This window comes from Pezoporus occidentalis, unplaced genomic scaffold (genome assembly GCF_034315485.1).
Source record: "Pezoporus occidentalis ecotype Australia unplaced genomic scaffold, CSIRO_AGI_Poc_V1 ctg27, whole genome shotgun sequence".
Classification (NCBI taxonomy): Eukaryota; Metazoa; Chordata; class Aves; order Psittaciformes; family Psittacidae; genus Pezoporus; species Pezoporus occidentalis.
Window position 1 is genome coordinate 8,196,210 of NW_026914611.1, and position 22,869 is coordinate 8,219,078.

Here is a 22,869-nt window from a genome sequence, read left to right on the forward strand (position 1 = left end):
TCATGCTCTGTTTCCAGTGTGGTCTCATTTCCTTTTCCAGGAGAAAAGGAGTATTTTCCGATGGTGCAGTACTATACTCAGTCTGTCAGCCTTACTACCAGCAGGTGATGAGCTTGTGTGTTTTATTTTTTTTCTTAAGTACAGAGGCTGCCTGATTTTCTTGCCTTCTTATGAGACATTGAAAAGAACAAAATCACAATGGTTATTACTTCATGTTAATGATCACGTGGTTTATTAGCTGTAAGTATATATACCATAATGCTTATGTGCAAAGCCCCTTATCTATATGGTCTTCTTTATCCTTATTCTTTTATCAGATATAAGAAACGTGTTTCTCTAAACATGGGTGAAACCGAGCAGAAACCAACAGCAGGATCCCGGTTAGGAGCTCAGGAAAATGCTGGGATCAGTACCTTGGAGCATGGACAGAAACCACCTATGACACCTCCAGGAAAACTCGTCTCCATCAAAATTCAGATGCTGGATGACACACAAGAAACTTTTGACATTCCGGTAAGGACATGGAGGTTGGGGTGGTCAAAGATTATTCAGGCTTTTCTAAAAGCACATGTTTTCAAACCAGTTCATGTCTTATTTCAACTGTGATCCCTTGGCTGTTGAATTCATGTTGTGGAGAAAATGGCTGTTATATCAGCGTTAAATTGATGATGGTGCAATAGAATAACATTAAACAGTGAACTGTAAATTGCAATTATTTATTCCGTTTGTTTGAACAGCTTCAGAAGAGGTGTGATTTCTTGGTGTTTTGTTTTTAGTTCCAGTATTACACCAGTGGTTTCCTCTGCTTTCTGAACAGTTGATATATTTCCTGGATGGTGTTTGCTCTTGATCCAGTAAATCAGAGATCTGTACAGAATTTTTTCTTTTCCTCTGGCAAGTCCTTAGGACAGTAACTTGAAATCAAACTTGAAACTTCACTAATTTGTACCACTCTCGCAGGTACCAAGTGCTCTCACACACATTGAGTGCAAGCTAAAATCAAAGCAATCTCATCTAAAATTTTTCTGTACCACTCTCAATTTAATTTAGGTTTGTACTTGCTAAGGAAACAGAGTTACTACTGCTTTTATGAGTGTGGTCAGAATCATAGAATCATAGAAACGTTAGTGTTGGAAAGGACCTTAAGATCATCTAGTTCCAACCCCACTGCCATGGACAGGGACACCTCAGTTTGGGTTAGTTTTGATACAAAGACCGATTCTGTTTTACATTATCTGGCTGTTAGTAACCACTGATGATTTTAACATGTCATGCTTAAGTAATTAACGTGTAAGGTTGCTGAGCATTGCTGCTGTTATGAAAACGTACTGGGATATGTATTTTTCAAAGTCCGCAGGGTTCAGGGAATAGGAAACTGGAAACCTGAGTTCAAATTTCATCCTTTGTAACTTGAATTTTATGTAGCTATGGTAACTCCCATGCCTTCTTTGGGTCAGTTTTCCCTTCTGTGAAATGGAGGGTTACCAGTGAGGTACATGGATCTTACACATATAGTGATCTGTGAAAACACTTATGGTCGTCACTGGAAATGTTATTCCTATATTAGAGATGAAGGAATTCTGATTAGGAAAATCCTCATTTAAAAAAAGAAAACAAATTTACCTGTTTATAAGGTTTTGCTTGTCTGTTTTTTCTATGTACATGCACATGCTTTTTGGACTGCTCTCTCCTGCTGTTTGTGACACAATTACAACTGTGTGTTCAATCTCAGATTTTGTTGTAATAGAAAGTCCTCTGGACTGGCAGGTAGGTGTGCACCGAAGTCATCAAGTTCAATGCTAATGTATGTAGCAACTTATTATGCTTTTATGCCCTTCAGAATATCAGATATCCACATCAAACAGACTAAAATTAGCAGTCTTTAGGTAATCATCTCTGTTGAAAAGTGTAGTTCTAGTTTAAATTATCATATGCTAATGGAAGTTGTGCTGCTTATCTTACATGGTACAAATATCCTTATTATCCCAGATACAAGCTTTTTTTCCTCTCCACAGCTGCTACTTCACCATACTTTGGAAATGACATACAATTTATAAGAATTAATAATTCTATTTAACAAACACTTAGTAGGAACCACTTTGAGATCAGGTGCCTGTCATTAAATTGTTTAGAAGCAAGCATAAGTAATGTGCAGAAGCAGTGCATCCGTATAACTCCAGCTTTGCTTCTGGGAGTTTGAGAAAACAGTATTATTTTGCTCTTCAGTGTTAGAAGAGATCAACATTACTTTTTGTTTTCCAACTTCAGGAACACCTGGAAGACTTGGGTTTAAATAACTCTCTCTTAACATCACTGAGATATGATTATTTTCTGAGGCTTTTTTTTTTGTAACTACCTCTATTCAAGGAAGACCTAGTTGATTTAAAAGTCAGAACTTGTGGTGAAACTTGCAGGATGCTTATATTATAAGTCTCTTAGTGTAGCTTCCTAAAACCTTTTATCTTTAAAGTATGCATAGTCAAATGGAGCAATACACATAATTGTCAGTCTGCTCTAAAAGGTTCTTGTTTGTTATTTTTTTATAGTCCCATCTCACAAAACTGAAAAACTTTTAATACATTGAAATTGAGATGTTTATTCATGTTGGAAAACCCATGTTCCCATATATAAGCGTGCTCATTTTAGCCAGATGGGTGCAATATACACAGAAAAAGAAAATGACACCATTTCAACAAAATATTTTGGGAGCAGCAAGTGTGCTGTGGGCAGAGGATGTTAAACATACATGCCTAAGCACATCTGTGAGCTTGCTTTCCAATGGAGAGTTAAAGGTGTTTTGTGTGGTTGAAGGTCTGAACTACTCTTTCCAAGACTTGAGGTGCCATGGTTATTAAAACGCCTTCCCAAATAGAAGTATAAACTGATAGAAGTATAAACTGAGATAGAAGTAGATAGAAGTATAAACTGAGCAGGGTTTGTGTTTCCTGGAGTTACAGGAATTTTACTGGATGATCTTTTCTCTGTTAGCAAATGGGCCAAACTTTGAGTGGTTTTATCGCTGCTTCTATGGTGTCTTACAGGACAGCATGAAGTTTAAGTCATGCCAGTTTATCATTTGTTCATGATCTCTGAGAATAGATAAAAACAGATACAGGTATTACTTCCTGAGTATGGGGGAAGCAGTGAAGTAGTTGGGACTGACCATCTGTCTAGTCCTCGTTCCTTGGTACTCCTACAATTTCTTCTCTTACAGGTTCACCAGCACCCGGGTCTCCCTTAGCTAAAACTGGGTTAAGATCTTATCTATGTGGTGTTTTTTTGGGTTAGTTGGTTGTGGTTTTGGTTGGGGAGGATGTGTGTTAGGTTTTTTGTTTGTTGGGTTTTGTGTGTTGGGTTTTACTTTTTTTTTACTTTTTTTTCTTTCCCATCATATGCAGATGAATAGTTTTTATTAGAGCAAAATCCTCTGGATTTCTGTGTCTGGTCTGTATGTAACAAAATAGGAGAAAAGCATGACCTACTTTTGCTCCCTCCCCAGTGCTGCTGCTTTTTGGGCTGTTTAAAAGTGAAGTAGCTCTTGTGTCATTTGTCCTTCAAAGTGAAATTAATTCTATTTGTGTTAGTGTTTTGATGCTATATAATTGCACCGTGTTTGGCTCATCATATTACCTTCTCAGAAGCCTAAAGAGAAAAAGATCCACATGGTTTCATGTGGGCCTGTAGATGGTATTTTTTTGCCAGGAAAGGAATCCATAAAGTGTATGGAGAGAGTTTGTATGGGAGACTTGAAAAATGGGAAACACAATGCAGGGCCTATTCATCAACTTTTGCAAATGCAGTATTGTAAAAGGAAGGGTACATATGAAAATTCTTATATGTTGCTTGCTGTTAACAAACAATGTTTCACTGTGGAATTTCCAAACATTCCTATATTCCAAAAAGCCAGTGAAAGCTTGAACAGATGATCCTGGGTCTTTTACACATGTCCAGTTTGCTGGTTGCGTGATTCTTTTCAAGCAAATACAGATGCTTGGGGAGGTGGGGGAAAGGTAGGCACTGCTGCTTAAAAAAAAAAAGATTGTATTACTTTCAGCTTTCATTTCCTGCCTTTAACATAAAAGGAAAATATAAGATTCATCAAATATCTTTTTGAGCACATTTTTGTCTATTCTGCTATGCGGAGATAAATTGTGAAGAATATGCTTCCCCCTTTTAAGTTATTCAGCTTTTTATGACTGTACCTTTAGTTTGAGTCTTATTGTGAACTCTCAGACAAGAGCTGGCTTCAGCTGCAGTTGTAGGTGATCAGCGCCTGAAAATAAGGCCATGAGTTGAAGGGTCATGATCATTCAACACTTGCAGTCATTGGTGATGTGTCAGCTTTGTGGAGGGGTTCTGTGCAAGTGTGGAAGAGATTTTTGTCTCTTGCTTTTTGTTTCTAATTTCCAGTTTGGCTGTATTTACTGAAAAATTAGTTAGATATGCTGACTGAAGATTGCAGACATCCAAAATACAGCAGTCTGTTTTAGCTAGTGTTTGGCTGAGTTATGAGTACGTGCTAGAATGAGCAAATACAGTCCCATTCTGGTAGGTAAGAAGGCAACAGCTTTAGCTAAAATGACTAATGTGAAGGAGGAAGAACATTTTTTTCACCCTTGTACACATAATGATAATCATATAGATAGATCTTGGGTATTTTGAAAGGTAGACACCTCTACCGTAATACTTGCAAAACCCAACATGGCCAAATAGAAGTTGTGTACTATACAAGAGAGGGTGGAGATGTACAGTTCTGCTTGATTTTGCTCTGGCTTTATCTCTACCTGTGTTTCTATGGATCAATTCCATATAATCATAGTAAAACTTAGGGATTTTCTTATGTTTGTTCTAGTACAGTTTCCTCTGTAGATTCAAACTATAGTTTAAGTGAAAAACAGCTTTTAAGAAACAGTAAAAGTAACTGATGGTTGCATCTACTGCAGATCATTCTGGGAAGGAAAACCATTTAATGTTTAGTGATTAGGCCATTTATATTCTATTTACTTTTATAGTTGTTTCAGTGCTAGAAATAATCTGCTTTGAAACTTCTAAGCAGAAAGAGTCAGTGTTCCTTTCTAGGTAATGCTGAAGACATGACTGATTCTCATGGTAGACTGCTGTAGAATGATTTGGTGACTCAGACCAGGTTTAATCCTGACTGACATGTTGTTTGTCACTGATCATGTTCTGCTCTTTGGGTGTATGACACTGATGTGACTGGAATGATACTGCTGATACTAAATAGAAAGTCGGAGTTGTTTCTTTCTCATTAGCATCAAAGGTGAGATCAAAGTAAATCACGGGGGGTAAGGATTCTTCTTCTAGTTAGCATCTGGTCTCTTTAATTAAACCAAACCAAAGTCCTCTTTATTGTGTCTGTAAGAAAATAGTTGCTTCCTTTTTTGTGGCAGTCTTTTGGAAAGACCAAAACCTGCCTGTCGGACTACTCAAGTTCATTAAACATCTGTTTTGTCTTATGTCAACTTTCTTTCCCTCTGAATGTGTTCAAGCTTTGTGAAATATGCAGGGTTGGAAAATGTCATCCACTTTGAGGGATTAACACCAGGTTTCTTAAGCAACAGAAGTCTCTTAATAAAAAGCAGGGTGAGGGTATAATCCTTAGTAAACATCAGTTGTAAACATTTCATTTCAATTTGCTTTTCTCTCAGAAGAGAAAGGCTTCCTTCTCTTTAGGTTATCTGAGAAAAAAGACCAAATGGTCTTGGTCTACAGCATTTTTATCTTCCACGGGAGTTCAGATGTAGTACTTTGGCAGGGAATTTCCATGCCTTGAATCCCAGATTTTCAGAGAGGACTTCATAATCCTGATGGGGCACAGTTCCTTAAGGCTAACATGCTGGGTGGGGTTTTTTGTTTGGCTGGTTTTGTTTGTGTGTGCAGCCATATAATGATGGCTTATATTCTCTTTGTGGGGAAGATGCCTTCTATTAAGTGTACTCCCCACCAACTTGAGGCCCTTGTAAGAGTGCCAGGAAAACTTTAATATGAAGAAGTCTTGGTACTTAATAAAAAAGATTGCACGTGCTTTGTTATAAATTTGCACAAGCATTGTGTTACTCTGTTAAATTTGACATTTCAGACACGGTTTTATAAATGTTTAAATTATTTTCTGTAACATTTATGGGTTACCGTAATTGCTTTGTCCTAGGTATTTACCCTTCTCCTCAATATGCCATTATAACCAGTGAATAAAACAATTTTATAAGAGCATTAGACAGTAAGGCAATGCAGAAGCATGAAACAGTGGTTTATGCCTTCTTAGCCAGCTTCAACTTCAATATGAATTGCATTTTTTTCCAGCTTAGGAAGTGAACAGGAGGTCAAATGTCAGTTACTCATCAGTTTGAGACTTTTTCTTCTTGTGCTTGAAATTATTTGGCTGTCACTGTCAGACTATTTCCAATTAATATCAGGCATTTAAATATTCATTATTGTCACAGCAACCCTGCTAGATCTCCTGAAATTACAAGAAGAAAAGCATTTTTTTACCCTGTAATTCTGAAACACATCAGGTGCATTTTTCTCAGCAGAAGATTAGTCGTAGATAGCCAGTAAACTGTGATTTCCGTTGACAAATGATTAGAATGTCCTTGTTGAAAGACAGGGAATTTCAGTGACTTATGTTAATGATCTATGTGCTTTTCAAAATGGGGGAGAGAATAATCCACAAGCAAACTTCTGTAGCCTGAGGCAGCAGGCTGCTTGAGCTGCTGATTTCTTTGTTACAATATTCTGCAGGCTGAACGGAATAAGTGGGGAATATAATTTTAAGCGCCAACAGATCCAGTGCATTTTCAGACTGGATTGATGTTATTTGAAGGTAACTGGGAAATGGGTGTAATTTCCTTGAATGAATTAGCCTAACTTGTAATCAGGGAAGACTTCTCAAAAAACACCTTTTCACCTCTCATGGTTCAGCTGACTTACCAAGTCATGCACCAGTGGGTGAGCTGGTACAAAGCAGAGGATAGAGCTGGTGCAGGGAAGAGCAGCCATTGATGAAGAGGCAGTGTGTGAGTGTTTCTGAGCACTGGTGCCCTAGCTGAAGGGGTCAGTGAAAGCATGCTGTTAATTCTAACCGTGTCTGTCTCTTAAGTTGGTTTGCACAGTACTATTGAGGCTGGATTGATGCTTTGTGGGGGGAACATGGGATCCGTCCCCAGCCATGGGGTGTTCCTCTTGGCCACCCTGTTTGGAGATGGTAGTTTTCCATGGAACGGTGGGAGGTGTTTGCCATCTCTCCTCTTCAAAGTGTACACGTATGGGTGAGTGGGTCTATGGTGTCAGAAGTGAAGGCTGACTCTGCTAGGACTGCGTTTCCTGTTTCAGGGTCAATGGGAGGGATGTTCTGCCTCTGGTCAGAGGAAGGAGGGGAGCTGAACTGTCTGCTGTGTGCTTCCTTCCTTTGCTCTGAGACTGGGGTTCATCCCTTCTGGCTTTAAAGATTTTAAAACTTGATGTCAAAGCCTCAGATAATCACTCTTCATAGTTAGGGTGAAAACATAGTACCTTCAACAGGCTGTTCATCATGCCTGTCTCAAACACGTATTTTAGGATGAGATTAATTGCTCTCTGGAGTTGCTTGTATATCCCTCTAAGGGGAGTGTAGGGCAATTGCTTAGACTTCATTTATCATCCAGGCACCTAACTTGTTCCACAGAATTTCCTTTGTTTCCTCTTAGTTTCTAACCATACCAAAGTGATACATGAGTCTTCCCTGCACTCGATAGTTGGCTGGCAGTGCTGTCTAGCTTTGATGTGTGCTGGGCTGGGTGAATTATACCTGCTGTAGTGCTGCTTTTCTCTGTCCTAGTTGTATCAGAGAAGTTGCAGAATAAAACATGCTATGGAGTATGTTGGTGCTGTGCTGCAGTGGTGCACATGAATGCCGTGATTTACTTAAGCCCATTCTTTGTCAGCACAGGGTGGTCAAGCTTAAGTTCCTTTCCTTAAGGTCTGTATGAAAACCAGTTGTCTTTGCTTATGGCCATGTGCTCTGGAGAGACATAAAAAATGAGCAGGATAAGCTTCTGGGAGAAAATAGCTGCCTTCCTCTTTCTCATGAATTATGTGTGTGTTGTCCAGAGCTAAAGGAATGCAGCCTAACTGTTACGCTTTGCCAAGAGCACAATCTCATGTAAGACTCCAGGCATTTAGATGGCTAGGCAAACGACAGAAAACTTGAGCTCGTATGTAAAGCACTACTGCTATGTGACTGTCACACAGTGTGATGAATGGCCATTCAGAGCAGTGTGAATTTCAGGAACATAAATTGCAAGTAAAAGCATATCTCTCTGTAATTTGTTCTCTCCCCTGTTGGAAAAATGAAGGAACCTTTATTGGGCAATCCATGTGCAGTTGCTTTCCTCCATTATTTTGAACAGAATGGAAAGCTATCCGTGTAAAGGAAGACTTAAGCACTACAGGATAAAAGGATAGTAAAATGTTATAAATTGTCATTCATTTCTCTTTCAGTTCATTCTCAGTTGAATATAGTCATGTATTAACGTTTTTTGCCTGGTGATAACACAGCCTGTTGCAATACTTCGCTCCAGGTTAATTTGCCTACTACTGATTCCTTTCTCTGCATCCCACCTTGCTTTGCCTTTTGGCTTGGGATGTTTGTCATTCTGTGTTTGTCAGGGGTCATGTTAGGAGTGGTTCAGACTTGGGTAAAGCTGATATGGAAATACACAGCCACAGAGGTGGGAGAGAAATGTTAGGAATACCTCCAACCCTTAAAATGTTTGTGAATATGACTTTAGATTGGTTCATATTTTAGCACTTCCATGTTTTTCTTGTTGTTATCTCTCGTTCCTTTCTTGCTTGACACTAGTACATGCCTTGTATTCCTTATCCTCCTTGTCCTCTGTGCCTCTCCTTTGAAACTTCTGGTTCAATTTCTTGCTATTGGTATTCTCCAAACAAACAGTAGCACTGAAGGAGTTCTGGGTGTAACTCCTAAGCCTTCAACCAACTTCATTCTGATGATGATCTCCTTCCTCAGCACAGTATTAAGTCTTTGTATTAAAAGTTGCTGTCTATGGGGAAAAAAACATCACCATTAAAGGCTGCATCTGCACTACAGAACTAGAGATGCTTTCTGCAATGGCATAGTGAAATTCTCATCCATACCCAAACTTTTGCAAGTGGGATGATCTATTCAGATTTTACCAAAGATACTTTGTGGTTTTGAAGTGAAATTTGACCAGCTTAAATTAAACTAAAAAACCTACAACTAGGGTAAAGTGATTAAAGCAGTATGTCTTTGTCTAATCTTGGTACTAAAGGAGCTCCACCAGTTACCAAGTTTAAAAGCCTTCAGAATGACTTAGGAGTAGGCTGCATACCTGTAATCTTGTCTTTACTGCTCCAATGAGGTGCCTAGATAAGGTTGTGATTACAATCCACACACACAATTAAAGGTTGCCTTTTGTATGCCAATGCATAAATGATATAAAATGCATGGCTGGAAACATCTGCCAAAGCCATTGTGCGTATTTGACTACGACTAGTGTGTTAAAATCAGTCTTGGATAAATATGTCAATTCTTGAATAAAAGGTGGTACATGAGGCATACTTCAAGCACCAGATAACTCAGTGAATACAAACATCAACAGCAGAAGTAGATTCCAATATCTCCTTTTCTGATCCCCATCCCCCCAAAAGAGGCTGTGAGTGATAGAAATTGCACAAACATAACGCTACCAGAATATAAGTAGCAAACAGTGAGCTATGACTCTTTGCCAATTTGCTTTTTGATGTCCTGTTGGCAGATGCAAATATTCATGCATTGCACAGCAGCAGCGAGTTCTTCTCATTTCTTTCTTTGTTACCTTCTCACCTGGTTTTCTGATTGAACCTGGAGTCCTTTCTTCTTTTTTCTTTCTTCAGTTTGCCTTGCTATTATAATTCTGGTCCTGTTCTCATGACATGATGTCTTAATAAGTTTCTTGCTGAATTTATTTGTAATAATCTCCATTTAGTAGATAGTGGACAGTATTTCTGTGTAGATGTTGCTTAATATTCAGAGGCTAGTTCTTCATGCATGAAGGGGGACTTTTTTGCTCCTAATTCACAGTTCATTTCTTCATTACCTGGTGCAGATGCTCAATTTTATTCTCTTATGTCATCTCACCCCCATCTAACTACTCATTTTTGAACTTTCTTGGAAAACATCCATCTTTGTATTCTCTGCATGGACAAGATATATAGCTCTTCATAATACTTCGTTACAGAGCTCTCTTTCTGGTCTTTTACAAGGAACACATTTGATCAGAGCAGCTGATACTGGATCTGGAGTGACTGTAAGTTAGGGGAACACTTTCCCACTCTGAGCAGTGTGCCCTTGCAGCACAGAACACCAGCTGTGTCCTGGACTGCATCAAAAGGAGCGTGACCAGCAGGTTGAGGGAAGTGATTCTGCCCCTCTACTATGCTCTCATGAGACCCCACCTGCAGTGCTGCGTTCAGTGCTGGGGCCCCCAAAAGGCAAGAGGGACATGGACCAGTTGGAGTGAGTCCAGAGGAGGGCCACAAAGATGCTCAGAGGGCTGGAGCACCTCTGCTATGGAGACAGGCTGAGAGAGTTGAGCTGAAGAAGAGAAGGCTCTGGGGAGACCTTGTAACAGCCTTTCAGTAATTAAAGGGGGCTACAAGAGATCTGGAGAGGACTTTTGACAGGGGCATGTGGTGGCAGGACAAGGGGTAATGGCTTTAAACTGACAGAGGGGAGATTTAGATTTAGAGATTAGGAGAAAAATCTGTACTGTGAGGGTGGTGAGGCCCTGACACAGGATGCCCAGAGAAGCTGTGGCTGCCCAGTCCCTGGCAGTGTTCAAGAGCAGGTTGGATGGGGCTTTGGGCAACCTGGTCTAGTGGAAGGTGTCCCTGCCCACGGCAGGGGGGGTTGGAACCAGGTGGTCTTTTAAGATCCCTTCCAACCCAAACAATTCTATGATTCTGTGATAAGCCAGATCCTCAACTACTGTGCATTGTCTTACGTTGACTGGAGTTACTGGAAATAAACTGGGTTACATTATGCAGTGATGGTGATCCAGGGGTCTCCTCTGAGAGCGCTACTTATTGAAATTAATTTCAGATACCACAGTTTTGGTGAACAGAATTGAAATAAAAGGGATTTTTCAGAATTAATGAAGTTAATACATGTAAACTGATGTGAAAGAGAATGGTTTGTCAAACCTTACATAAAAAGTTACATTACAGGAATTATAAAAGGACTGTATCAAGTAGTTTCTGGTGTTGGATTCACACACATTTATGCTATAACCAGAAATAAATGTGGCTTGATGTTTTATACTGTTAAGTATTCCAGAGTTCAGAAACCTCTTTGCACTTAGGGAAAAACACTAGCAACTGGCAAAAGAAAACTTTCCTTGGAAGTGCTTGAATTGGAAGGGATCTCTGGAGGTAGTCTGGACCAACTCCTCTCAAGGCAAGGTCAGCAGTGACCAGATCGCTCAAAGTTCCTAAGAAACAGTAACTGTAGTATTTCAGGGCTGCTATGTTTTAGCATCTTTGTTCTTCTAGAGCTTTAGTTGAAGTTCAAAGCTACCAGTTGAAAATCTGTCACTTTTAATCCTGCAACTGGCAACTCTGAGGTAGAAGGCTTTATGTTTCTGTGTGGCAAATGGGCATTTGCAGCCATATCTGTGGCCTTATAAAAGAAACAAGGCAGTAGTAATTTTATAAATGAGACACATGTCATAAGCTTGCTTATGTTCTAGAGATCATCAAACCCTTCAGATTTTCTTCTTTAGTTTTTTTACTTCATGTCAAACTTCGGGTCTGTCTGCTTTGAAAAGCTGTGGAAGATTCTAAAAATAAGATTCAAGCAGAAAGCAGACACTTCAAATGTTTGATGGTGTCACAACATGTTCAGCTCCATGACTTTGGCAATCTCAGGAAGAGCAAGGTACGAATACAAAGCTGTAGGAGAGCAGGCTTTGAGAACAGGGAAGATTTTCGTAACTGCAGCTGCCCGAAAAGAGACAACACCACCTCCCATCCCCTTGAAAACCTTTTGGATTCACACCAGCTGTGGAAGAGCCAAGTTTTCAGATTTTTTTTCTGTGAAGTCTACTCTTGTAGAGAAACAGAATTAGGAGCAGATAATCTTTGTTTCACTATCATAAGCTGAGTCTGGCCCTTGCCATTTCTTCTTGTATCTATTCCATGGGAAAAGTAACTTTGAACAGATATATGCCTTTCAGTGGAAAGGTCACGTCTCTGCAGAGCATTTCAGATCTGTGCTGCTTACATTTCTTTACAGGGATCACATATACACAGCTTAACCAGGTGAAGTGAAAAAAGGTTACTGAGGAAATGGTTCAGCATTTTCTTGGGCTGAAGGAACAAATCATTGAGGGGTCAGTTAACACTGTTGTTGCTAGTTGCACTGAAATGACTGATTTCCCATATAGGTATAGCTGTGAAGTAAATTGGTTGTATGTATTTTGGATTTGGTGAGGTGCTTTTCCTCTTCGAGCTGCTTCTATTTAGGGTGCTGTGGAGGAAAAAAAAAATGCCAGAACTCAAGTCCTCAGCCTCTATGGTAATATTTTACTGAGAGTTAAACTGAAAGTTAATTCCTTCAGTACTCTCAGAATTAATTCACTAGCCACTGCCTGGGAAATAATTACTTGAAAATGGAACTTGATCACCTGACAGTAAAATATCATGAAAGGATTAAATAACTAAAATAATGAACCCAAACTAATAGCTCTGAATCAGTTGATAGCTTAGGAGTTAACATTTGATTTTTTTGTATTTCAGATTAGCACAATGTTTTTAACAGGTAATGCTCATTTAACAGGAGATACTGGCTAATCTCATTGTGAATTACAATTATTCCTGAAGATAAATAATTTGTCTTCCTCTCCTGCAGACATCTTAGCAACACTTGCAGGTAATTCATTTGTCCTTCTTAGAGATCAGATTCTCACACTGATATTTCCCAGGTGAACATGTGTTACCAATTACTGCTGTTTTCATCTGGGGGCATTTGAAGTCCCTGTAAGGCTGTCTCGTGGTGGTGCAAATTCCTTTGAAAAGGTCATTCATGTGGAAGGCAATACAAATCAATGAACTTATAGAAATGGTCCATGGATTCCTGGGTGCTTGTTACCATGGGCTGAAAACCTCTGCACTAGGACATGAAGTGCTTGGGTATGCATATATAGCCCTTTTATCTCAGCATATAAGCTATTTTTCCCTATGCTTCATCTGTCACAATTGTACACAGTATTCTGGCCCTGAAGAGCACTGTAGCAACAAGTGGAGCCCTCTCCGTAAAGGGGAATGCTTTTGCCTTTACTTTCAGGCTTTAGTCCAGGAGCGGGTTTCTTCTGCATTCCTTTACTGGTAGCTAAGAGGACCAGAGAGTGAGCTGGAGCACTAAGTCCATGATTTTCCACAATCCTTAGCTGTTACCTGGGTTTCTGGCTGTGATTTAGGCTGTTCTAAGGAGATTTCTGAGGTAATTCTAGCTTTGAGTGACGACTTGTCCTGACCATCAAATCAGTACATGTGTTTCTGATCGTTGGGGTTGGAGTTGCTCCCTCATCCTCTTTTATTTGTAACTGTAAGGATAGTCCTGGGGTACAGCTGAAGATGTAGCGACTCTCCTAACATGCCAGATAGTAAGCTTGTTAGCTTCATTTTCTTCCTGTGTTGTTTCTGCGTACCCTTACCCTCTCTGAAAAATTGTTTCATGGGAATATAAATGCCTTACTGAATAAGGCTAGCAGTCCTTCTGGCTTAACATTTTTTCTCCCACCCTGGCACATGAGCTTTCTCCTCTGTCTTTCTCTTGTTATTCTCCGGCCTCCAAAGTCCCTTTCAAGCCTCCTACCTCCACAGTCTTCTATGGCAGAAAGTTTGAGTTTGCTGCTGCTCATGTGAAGAAGCTCCTTCATTTACTTTCTCTAAAATAATGTTTGAGGTACATCAACCGTTTCCCTAATCTCTGCTTTGTAAGATTTGAGCTATTCTATTTAAACCACATCACAAAAATGGGCCAGTTATTATTATTGGGCATAATTACATCTCAGTGAAAAATAATCTCTTTGGTTATTGACTGACTAGTAGAGTGGTAGGTGAAGGAGATGGGTCCGTTTAGGGGAGGGCAAATCTATTTTGGTGACAGATCAAATGCAGGCAAGAGAGTGATGGGGAAAAGATATTATAGGTAGGAAAAGGGGCATCTAAAGCTGCAAATGCAAGGAAACCCATTAAGAGAAGGGGGAAAGAATTGTATCTGTAACTTTACTGAATTAATTTTTTCCCCCCTTGGCTGTACTTGCAGTGCTGGTGGTCTGGTGCATTCATGTTTTAAACATCACAGCATGATATAGCCACATAAAGGAAGAGTACTGGAAACTAGCAGTGACTGCGCAGTGCAGTCAGTGTCAGAATTGAAAGCAGAATCCCTTACTCGCTTCTCTGTTTAATTGCCTCCAGTCAGACGTTTACACATAGCAGAGAGCTAATGATGTGGCTTTTAAAAATTACTGCAAATTGCAATTCTCTTACATTAATATGATTAATTTGAACTAAAACCCGTAGCTAAGATACTGCTAAGGCACAGTGGTGTGTAGAGATGTAAAGTTGTATTTGCAGCCATAGCATAACTGCCTATTCTTTTCTCTCCATGTTCTATAATGGTAGAAAGGGGCTGATCTGTTAATTTATTATATTCAGTATCAATGTAGATGTCAGGAGAATGGTATTTTAAATAATATATTGAAGCAAATTACGATAGCCTAAAATATGTTAGAGTGAAGAAAATACCTTCAATAAAAATACCTAAATTACCAAATCAGTACAGGCCATTGCAGTTATCCCAAAACAATGGGTGCTTGACTATTGAAATTAAACCTAAGTGACAGCCTAACAGTAAGAAGGTGCAAATCAGTTTATGCCAGTTCCATGCTTTTAAGCATTGCGAGTGGCAGCGGTTTAAAAAGCAAGCCAAGCTTCTCAAAATGCAAGTGATAAAGTATTACTCAGGGTTGGTTTGATTTTTGAACCTTCTTGTTTGACAAGAAGACACTTATAGACTTATAAGTGTCTATAAATATATAAAGGGGGAGTGTCACGAGGATGGAGCCAGGCTCTACTCAGTGGCAAACAATGATAGGACAAGGGGTAATAAACTGGAACACAAGAGGTTCCACTTAAACTTGAGAAGGAACTTCTTCTCAGTGAGGGTGAACAGGCTGCCCAGGGAGGTTGTGGAGTCTCCTTCCCTGGAGATTTGGACACATTGAACGTTATCTAGGTGTTCCTGCTCCGGCAGGGGGATTGGACTAGATGATCTTTTGAGGTCCCTTCCAATCTCCAGCATACTGTGATACTGTGATACTGTGTGACACGCAGTTCAACATTTTGAGTTCTCGGAATGTAGAAAGATTGGGGGATTTCAATGCCCTCCAGGAACTAACTGCCTGCCCTAGCTGCTTGAAGTTCATCTACTTAGCTTCACATCTGCTCATTGCCTCTCTCTGCTGCCCGCATCTGCCCACCACAACAGGAGCACTGTGGCTCTCCTGGCCCCTTTTGTGCGTTCCAGAGCTCAGCTTCTCATTTCCTGGGCTCCTGCTTCTATTGCAGCTTTTTTGCAAGCTGCCCAGAGAAGAGCAGCCATAGGATGCCGAGTATTGTTTGCTCTGGGATTGCTGACCTTAGAGGAGGAGAAGGAGTATGGTGTAGCCTGTCTCCTGTAGTACTCACTATCTTCTCCAGAAAGGCAGGGAAGTGAGGCAGGAGCAATTGGGCAAAGTTTTCCAGCATTTGGCTGAAAGGACCAACAGGGTAATTCCTAATTGCCAGCAAGGTAGGCCTCCTGCTCCTGTGGCGACAAGTTCCAGTTCTGACTGCGTTTTGTAATCCATGGAGAAAGTAAGGTAAGAATTGGCAAACCTAGTCCTACTATTCTTCTGTGCTTTCATTTTCAGTTTTTCAGTGATGCAGTGTTTGAGATGGAGACATTGAAAGGGAATGTTAAAGTTTAAAACAAAATTGGAAGTGTTTGATCTTCTTGCATTTAAGAGAGTGGAAACAACTTCATCCTTGGTACAAGAAAGCTTTTATTGAGCCAAGCTTGAGCTAAATATGATGAGAAGTTAATAAAACTTGTAAGTAGCTTGAAGATTTTTCAAGCTTGCATGAGCTTTTGTTGGTGAGCTTTTGTTCTGGAGAGAAAATGTTTAGCTTGAAGGTTAAGATGAATCAGGTGACTTCTTGATTATCCAAAGAATGAAGGCTGTGTTTGCACCCTCATTCCTGTTCCTTTGCGTATGGTTCTTTCATCCATTCAGGCTGTGCTAGTCAGGGAGAAAGGCTGTTTGAAGAAGGAACTATAGAGCACTCTGTCTCTCATCCAGCAACAGCTGAATACTTTATGGAAGTATATTAAGTCCTTGACAGGAGAAGGTAGCCAGCTGGCTGCTGCAGCAGGATGTTCATGTTCTCCCTCACAACTGAGAAGGAGGAGTTGGCAGGGTGCCTGCTGAGCTTGCTGGGGAAGAGGGAAGGCACAGACTCTTGCAGTATTTTAACTAGGTGGGCCATTAACCAAAAAAATGAAGCAGAGAGCATGCATTTCAAGTCTGCCCAGGCCACCAACTGGAAAGTGGTAAAGGGCTGACTTTAATATAGGTACTTACCACCCCAGAGCCTCCACAGTTTGAGGTAGGTTAAGAATCTGCTTACTTAAATGTTCCAAACAAGTAAATTAACTACACCAGTATTTGTCCTGCTTGGAACAGCATGCAGAGACTCACTGATTAAAATGGTGATGTGGCAGTTCTACAGAATTTGGAGTCTGGAGATTGGCTGTCCTTTCTTGTCCTAATGAGTACAGTTCAAGTCAAGATGTCAGTGTGGGTTACCAAGAAAGATAATTGAAAAGAAAGGAATTCACATTATAATTGGCAAGTTCAGAAAAGAGAGAGTACTAGAACAGGGCTCACCATTTCATTATGCCAAGTTTTGAAACAACCTGAGATACTATCCAGTTAATCATTTATTTCCAAAAAGCAAGAAGGCGAAAACAGCCTTAAGGCACAACCAATTAGCACAGAAATAGATACATATTTCGGGGGTGGATGACTAAATGTGCTGAGGTACAAGTATGTGAGACAAACCAAGTCTTAGGTCATTAATTTACAGACTGTTCTTCCCTACATGCTTCCTTGCATGAACTGTCCCAACCAGCCCTGTGTGGCTGCTTCATTGACTGATGAAGTTCCTCACTCATTTAAGCACCGAAATTGGTAGTCTAGGAGATGTTTTCAGTAATGTAATTAAGGAATCCTACTGATTTACATAGATTCAAAGGATAAACCAGATCAGGGGTCTGTGTTTGTAGATGCTGTTCCGTGATAGATGCTGTTCTGTGACCTCCACTGTATTTTGGAATAGACCTTCTTCCAGCTTTTTCACAACTACTGAAGGTAAAGAAGATAGCAGCAATAAGTGCAGAGGCCTGTGTCCTGGGTTCAGCAGTAGCAGTCATTTTTCCCCTTCTTGGTAGCTGGTGCAGTGCAGTGTTTTGACTTTCAGCTCGGGAACAGAGCTGATAACAAGGATGTTTTGGTTTGGCCAAGGACTTTGTGAGCCTCATGCTCTGCCAGGGAGGAGGGGGAGCCAGGAGGAAGCAGAGACAGGACACCTGACCCAAACTGACCAAAGAAGTATTCCATACCACAGCACGTCATGCCCAGGATGCAACTGGGAGTTAGCCGGGAGGGCTGGGAGATGGCAATTGGTCAGAGCTTGGTCGGTGCAGAGGTCCTGGTGGTGAGATGATGTATTCTCTTCCCTTGTTATTTCCTTTATCATTATTATCATTGGTGGTAGCAGTAGTGATTTGTGTTATACCTTAGTTACTAAAGTTCTTTTTGGGAGTGTATTCTCCTCTCCGTCCCTCCGAGAGCAGGGGGAGGGCAAGAAAGGGGGGGGAAGGTAGTTTTGTTTAAACCACGACAGCCTGCATGGATTTTTGATGATGGAGTTTTGTGTACTCACAAGGTATTTGAAACAAACATGTCATAGAGGTCCAATACGCATTCAGATAGCATCGGTCTTTGAATGCATAGTCATACTAAGTCTCCATGTCCAAGATCCAAGTGATCCATTTATGAAGATCACTAAATATTCATGTCATCTGGCCTGACCTTTCAGAAGGCAGGAAGTATTGCTCTATATTGCTTTCCCCTAATTTTCTTTTGATTTAGCTCTTGGAGAGAGTTGGGAAAAAACCTTAAATGCTGGTATCAGTTTACTGTCCCCTCCCAAACTGGCAAAATTAAAGTAAGCTCTGATGCTTTTGTGCAAATTCACAGTAAATCAGATGTGTTAAACCAAACAAACTTTTGACTGCTAATGAAGGAAGTGGTGAGGGCTCTGGTTTAAGATTACAGGTTGTTAACAACAGGTGCTGGTTTTAGCACTTAGTCACTGTTTGTCCACTTCACAAGACTGAAGATTATCTGGCACCATTTGATGCAAATAACCAAGCTGCCTCAAAAATAGCAGAACCATACAGAGGTGGGTGAGCTGCGTTATACATCCACCTGAAGTCTGTTTTTCCTTAACTTCCGTTAGCAGCAATCACAGTCAAGCTGGAATTAATTAAAAGTATGGGAATACTTTGTGTCTAATGTAGATGTGACTACTGAGATGTTGAGAGTAACTTTGACTCTTTGTCAAGCATACTGTGTAGTCTTTGCTTGCAAATTTTTTTTGCAGCTTGCAGACATGCTCCAGCTACTATTAGAGCTCCGTGGGCAAAGGTTGCAAGGACAGTTGGGAATTTATTGTGCTTTTTCAGTTGTTCAGAGAAGAGGGAATGAATACAGCTCAGGTTTCTCTTAGCAAGTTGAAGGAATTTCAGCCCTTGTTTTTAAACTCGCAACTGCTTGAGGCTTCAAAGCTGTGTATGTGTGAAAGAGACAAGAGGGAAGCAGGAATACGTAACAGTGCTAATCTTATGTTAACATAAATGTAAGGGTTGAAACCCCAGCTGTAAGCAAACATCTGCAGTAACAGGGGGGATATTCAAAACACAAGAATTCGGTGCTCTCAGAAACAGGTAATGCATCATAAAGTCCTCTGTTCAGTAGGGTATTGATTGTATATTCAACTTTGTAAAAATCTAACTTAAAAAGCTATTTTTGGTTTTACTTCAAGAAAACTAGTACATATTTGGTTACAAAATTTGATCAGTGATTGTGTTACTGAGGAATCTGTGTGTAATATACTGTAAGGGGAGCATTTTAAAGAATTAGTCGTGCATTGAAGAACTGAATATAAGGAGAGAGGATAATAAAAAAAAACACCCACAACCCCCTAATTTTATTTGGAGGAAAATGGGAATCTTTAATTGCTTGTTTGTACTTCTGGTCCAAGCGCTGAGAGCACTTAAATGTCTCTCTCTCCTGTTTTTGACTGTGTGTTGTTAGACTTCTAATGTCTCCAGCTGAAAAAGGAAATTAAGCTGGAATCCCAGTTCCGTCTCTTCTTTTGTGCAGTGGCTCTTTCTCACAACAGGGCAGCTACTTGAAGCAGAGCAGGAATGTTGCCAGTTTATCTCAGCCTCTAGCTACCCACATGGGAAAAGTTCAAGAGCAGAGAGAAAAATCTTGGCCTTAGTCTGTTTTGTTCATTTCTGCACAGGGGTGAAGGAACACACAAACCTGAAAAAGCACTCATTCATCACTGGGTACAGGAGCTAAAAGCGTTCCTTTTTTTTGAGAGGGTGATGGCTCTGCTATAGACTTCTGCAGCGCATGTAGCTCTGTGGGTTGCATTTCTGAAATGGAGTTAATAGGCAAAATAAAACTGAAGATTATTAAAATGTCTGATTTCTCTCATACAGTTAGGTAATTTGGTTTGGATTAGAAGGGACCTTATAGATCATTCAGTTCCAGTCCCACACCACAGGCAGCGACACCTTCCACTAGACCAGGTTGCTCAAAGCCCCATCCAACCTGGCCTTGAACGCTGTCAGGGATGGGGCATCCACAGCTTCTCTGGGCAACCTGTGCCAGGGCCTCACCACCCCCATAGTGAAACCTTTGACACATGAGCCAGTGGACTGGATGCCATGCATATGTTTTGAAACAAAACAGAACTACCACCATTAGTCTTTACAGACTTACGTGTCTTAAAGGTGTCTTTTGTTTTTCACTTTTGAGTGGTGGTTTTGTCACAGGACTTGATGTTAGTCATTGAAGAAATTAATGTTAGGTTTTGCGTATGTAAACTGCTTGGAAGGAAGGTTGATGATTCAACTAGCACAGCTTTCAGTGTTCCTGCTATTACAAATGAAAAGTTTTACAAAATGTATTCTAACATAAATGGGTTAGCATTGGAAATTATTTGCTTTTTTTAGTTAATCAATAATACATATCGTACAACACCTGGAATACACTAACTAGTGGTGTTAGACACACTAGCTACAGTCAGGGATAGATTTGTAATCCATGCAGAGGAGAGATAATTGCTCTATCTCTCCTTCCATTCATCCTTTGCAAAAGAACAGAGATTAAGGGATATGATTTGAGGGGTGACACAAGCCTTTTGTGAAACAACTATGGAAGAAGAAAGTAATTTCTCAGAACTGAGTGCAGTAATGACAAAATAACCAGTTTCTCTAATATGAGACATTACAGATACTTAAACACAGTTCTTTTTCAAAAATTAAGGATTTACATTCATTTCTAACAGTTAAGGCTATCTAGTGTAATCCCATGGGATGAGGCTTCATAAACTGCAAAGCCATCTAATAAATAGATATTTAATCTTGGTTGTGACTTTGTTTCCAAGAGTCATACTAAGCTTGTGTTTATCTCATGTGCCATTTATTTGGGAAGCTTTTATTCAATAAACTGTCTCTGATTAATCATAACATTTAATCAGATCCACTCTGTTTAATGTGCCTTTATGTTTTCTTTTCTTTTTCCCTCAGCCATCAAGAACATAGTGCTCTATAGGGATTTAAGTGCCCCTTCACTGCAGAAATTCTCTTCTAAGACTCCAGAGTAGCCCAGGCCCAAGAGTTTTGTTGCAAACTCTCCAAATAACCATTTTAGTAAATCCTGGGTTACTAACTTCATTGATTATTTTTGTCACATTAACCTTGAACTACTAAAGCAGGCAATAGTTGCTATTTTGAATGCAGGCAGAACCGTTGCTGGCATCAGCAGCTATTGTGCAATTTTGCATTCTGTCTGTTGTCACATTCTTCTGTTTCACTTTGGTACCTGCTGTCTTTTACAGACCTAAATTCTTGAATGGCAGGTGCACTGTAACAGTCAAAAATATGCATGCACAAACTTGTGAAATGGAGATCATACTTAAGTGCCTTATAAGGGAAGGGAACCCAAGCTGCAGAGCCAAGGCAAATTATCTGTATAACTTGATACTATAAGCAGCTGTTGTCAGCTTCTGTCAGAGAAGTTTATTCAAATTAAGTGTTTATAAAGCATCCTGCATCCCTCTACCTGAATACTTTACTGTTAAAAGTATTAAAAATTTCAAATGTAATTCTTTTGAGGTATCTGTAGAACATGGTAATGTAAAATTGGACTACTTCTGTCATTTTCAAAAGTGTCCCAAAGTATTTATATTCTGAAGAACACTGAGATATACTTTTTCTTTATATTAAAGGGACAGGCAAGTGTTTTCCTTATAGTTTATACACTCCTTTTTTTTCAGCTGCACAAAAATCTGAATCTTTGGGTTCTGGTATCTGGAAATACCCTGCTGATTAATCTCCATATGAGACAAAGTTTATTTCATTTCTAAGTGAGAGCCATGAATGGGAATCTTTAGCTTTATCATTCTTGTTCCAGTGAGTGCCAAACCATTGGTTTCCCACCACAGTTCTGGTTTTTGCATATCCATCAGTTACAATTTCATGAATTCTCACTGCTGGCAGTAACACACATGTTTTCATTTACTGCATTATGGGTATTCTCCAGACAACCAGTCTGTTGAAAAGAAATTAATCCCAGCAGTGAACTAAGATACTGTATTCTCAGCAGTTCACAAATTCATGTTTTTACATTGAGGCTATTTATATCTGGATTGAATTAATTTGAATATGTAACCAGGTGGTTGTGTTACATCTTTTATTATCCACTGGATGTGAAAAGCCAGCAGAATGCAATTGCAGGATGGGAAAACTCAGTAAATGCAGTTGGGAAATACAGCATTGTATGGTTGAAAACTCCAGCTTGAATTTCCCTCATTTCTGTCCATGAGTTCAGGCGTGACCAGGATGAAGGAATACAATTATACAATATACTGTAACTAGAGTATCTTAAGGCATACTATACACAATTTTTAGATCTGACTTACTTTAAAATTTCACTGAAGATGAAAATCTAATAACTTATTGCTCTTTTATCCTGTGAATCCCATTTCACCAACAATAAGAAGTCACAAAATATCCAGACAGCATCTTAGACAACCTCTTTTGAAGGAGAATGGAGACTTTATAGATAACTTGCAAAGGCTGTTACTAAGCTGCAAATTCATACTTAGCAGGGTTGTGCTTTTTATGTGTGTCTTCTGCAATGAATATTCAAAATTCTTGGCTCAAGGAAGAAATGGGCTTAGTCCTGAGCTGCGTATTACATGGAGCAAAGAAAGTAAAAAGCTTTAAGTTTGCTTCTGTTGGATATTAAGCAATTTACCCAATCTATTTTCTTCAAACTGGGTTGCTCCTTGTGAGAGGAAGCTTACTTAATTGCAAACAGAAGTTGCATTTTATTTCCTCTGTTGCACTAAGATTGAAGGTTAAAGGGAAGTGTAATT

The 22,869-nt window shown here is 39.8% G+C and overlaps 1 protein-coding gene across 7 annotated transcripts in view; it reads left to right on the plus strand.

Annotated features, from left to right (window-relative positions):
- Positions 1-22,869, plus strand: part of FARP1 (FERM, ARH/RhoGEF and pleckstrin domain protein 1) — a 220,006-nt gene that overhangs the window by 41,831 nt on the left and 155,306 nt on the right. For all 7 annotated transcript variants that reach the window (XR_009965964.1, XM_062624632.1, XM_062624631.1 and 4 more), the window contains exon 2: positions 318-513. Coding sequence is in view for 6 of the 7 variants with exons in the window: in XM_062624632.1 (XP_062480616.1) it covers positions 343-513 (171 nt within the window). In the remaining variant the exon portion in view is untranslated. The remainder of the gene's footprint in view (positions 1-317; positions 514-22,869) is intronic.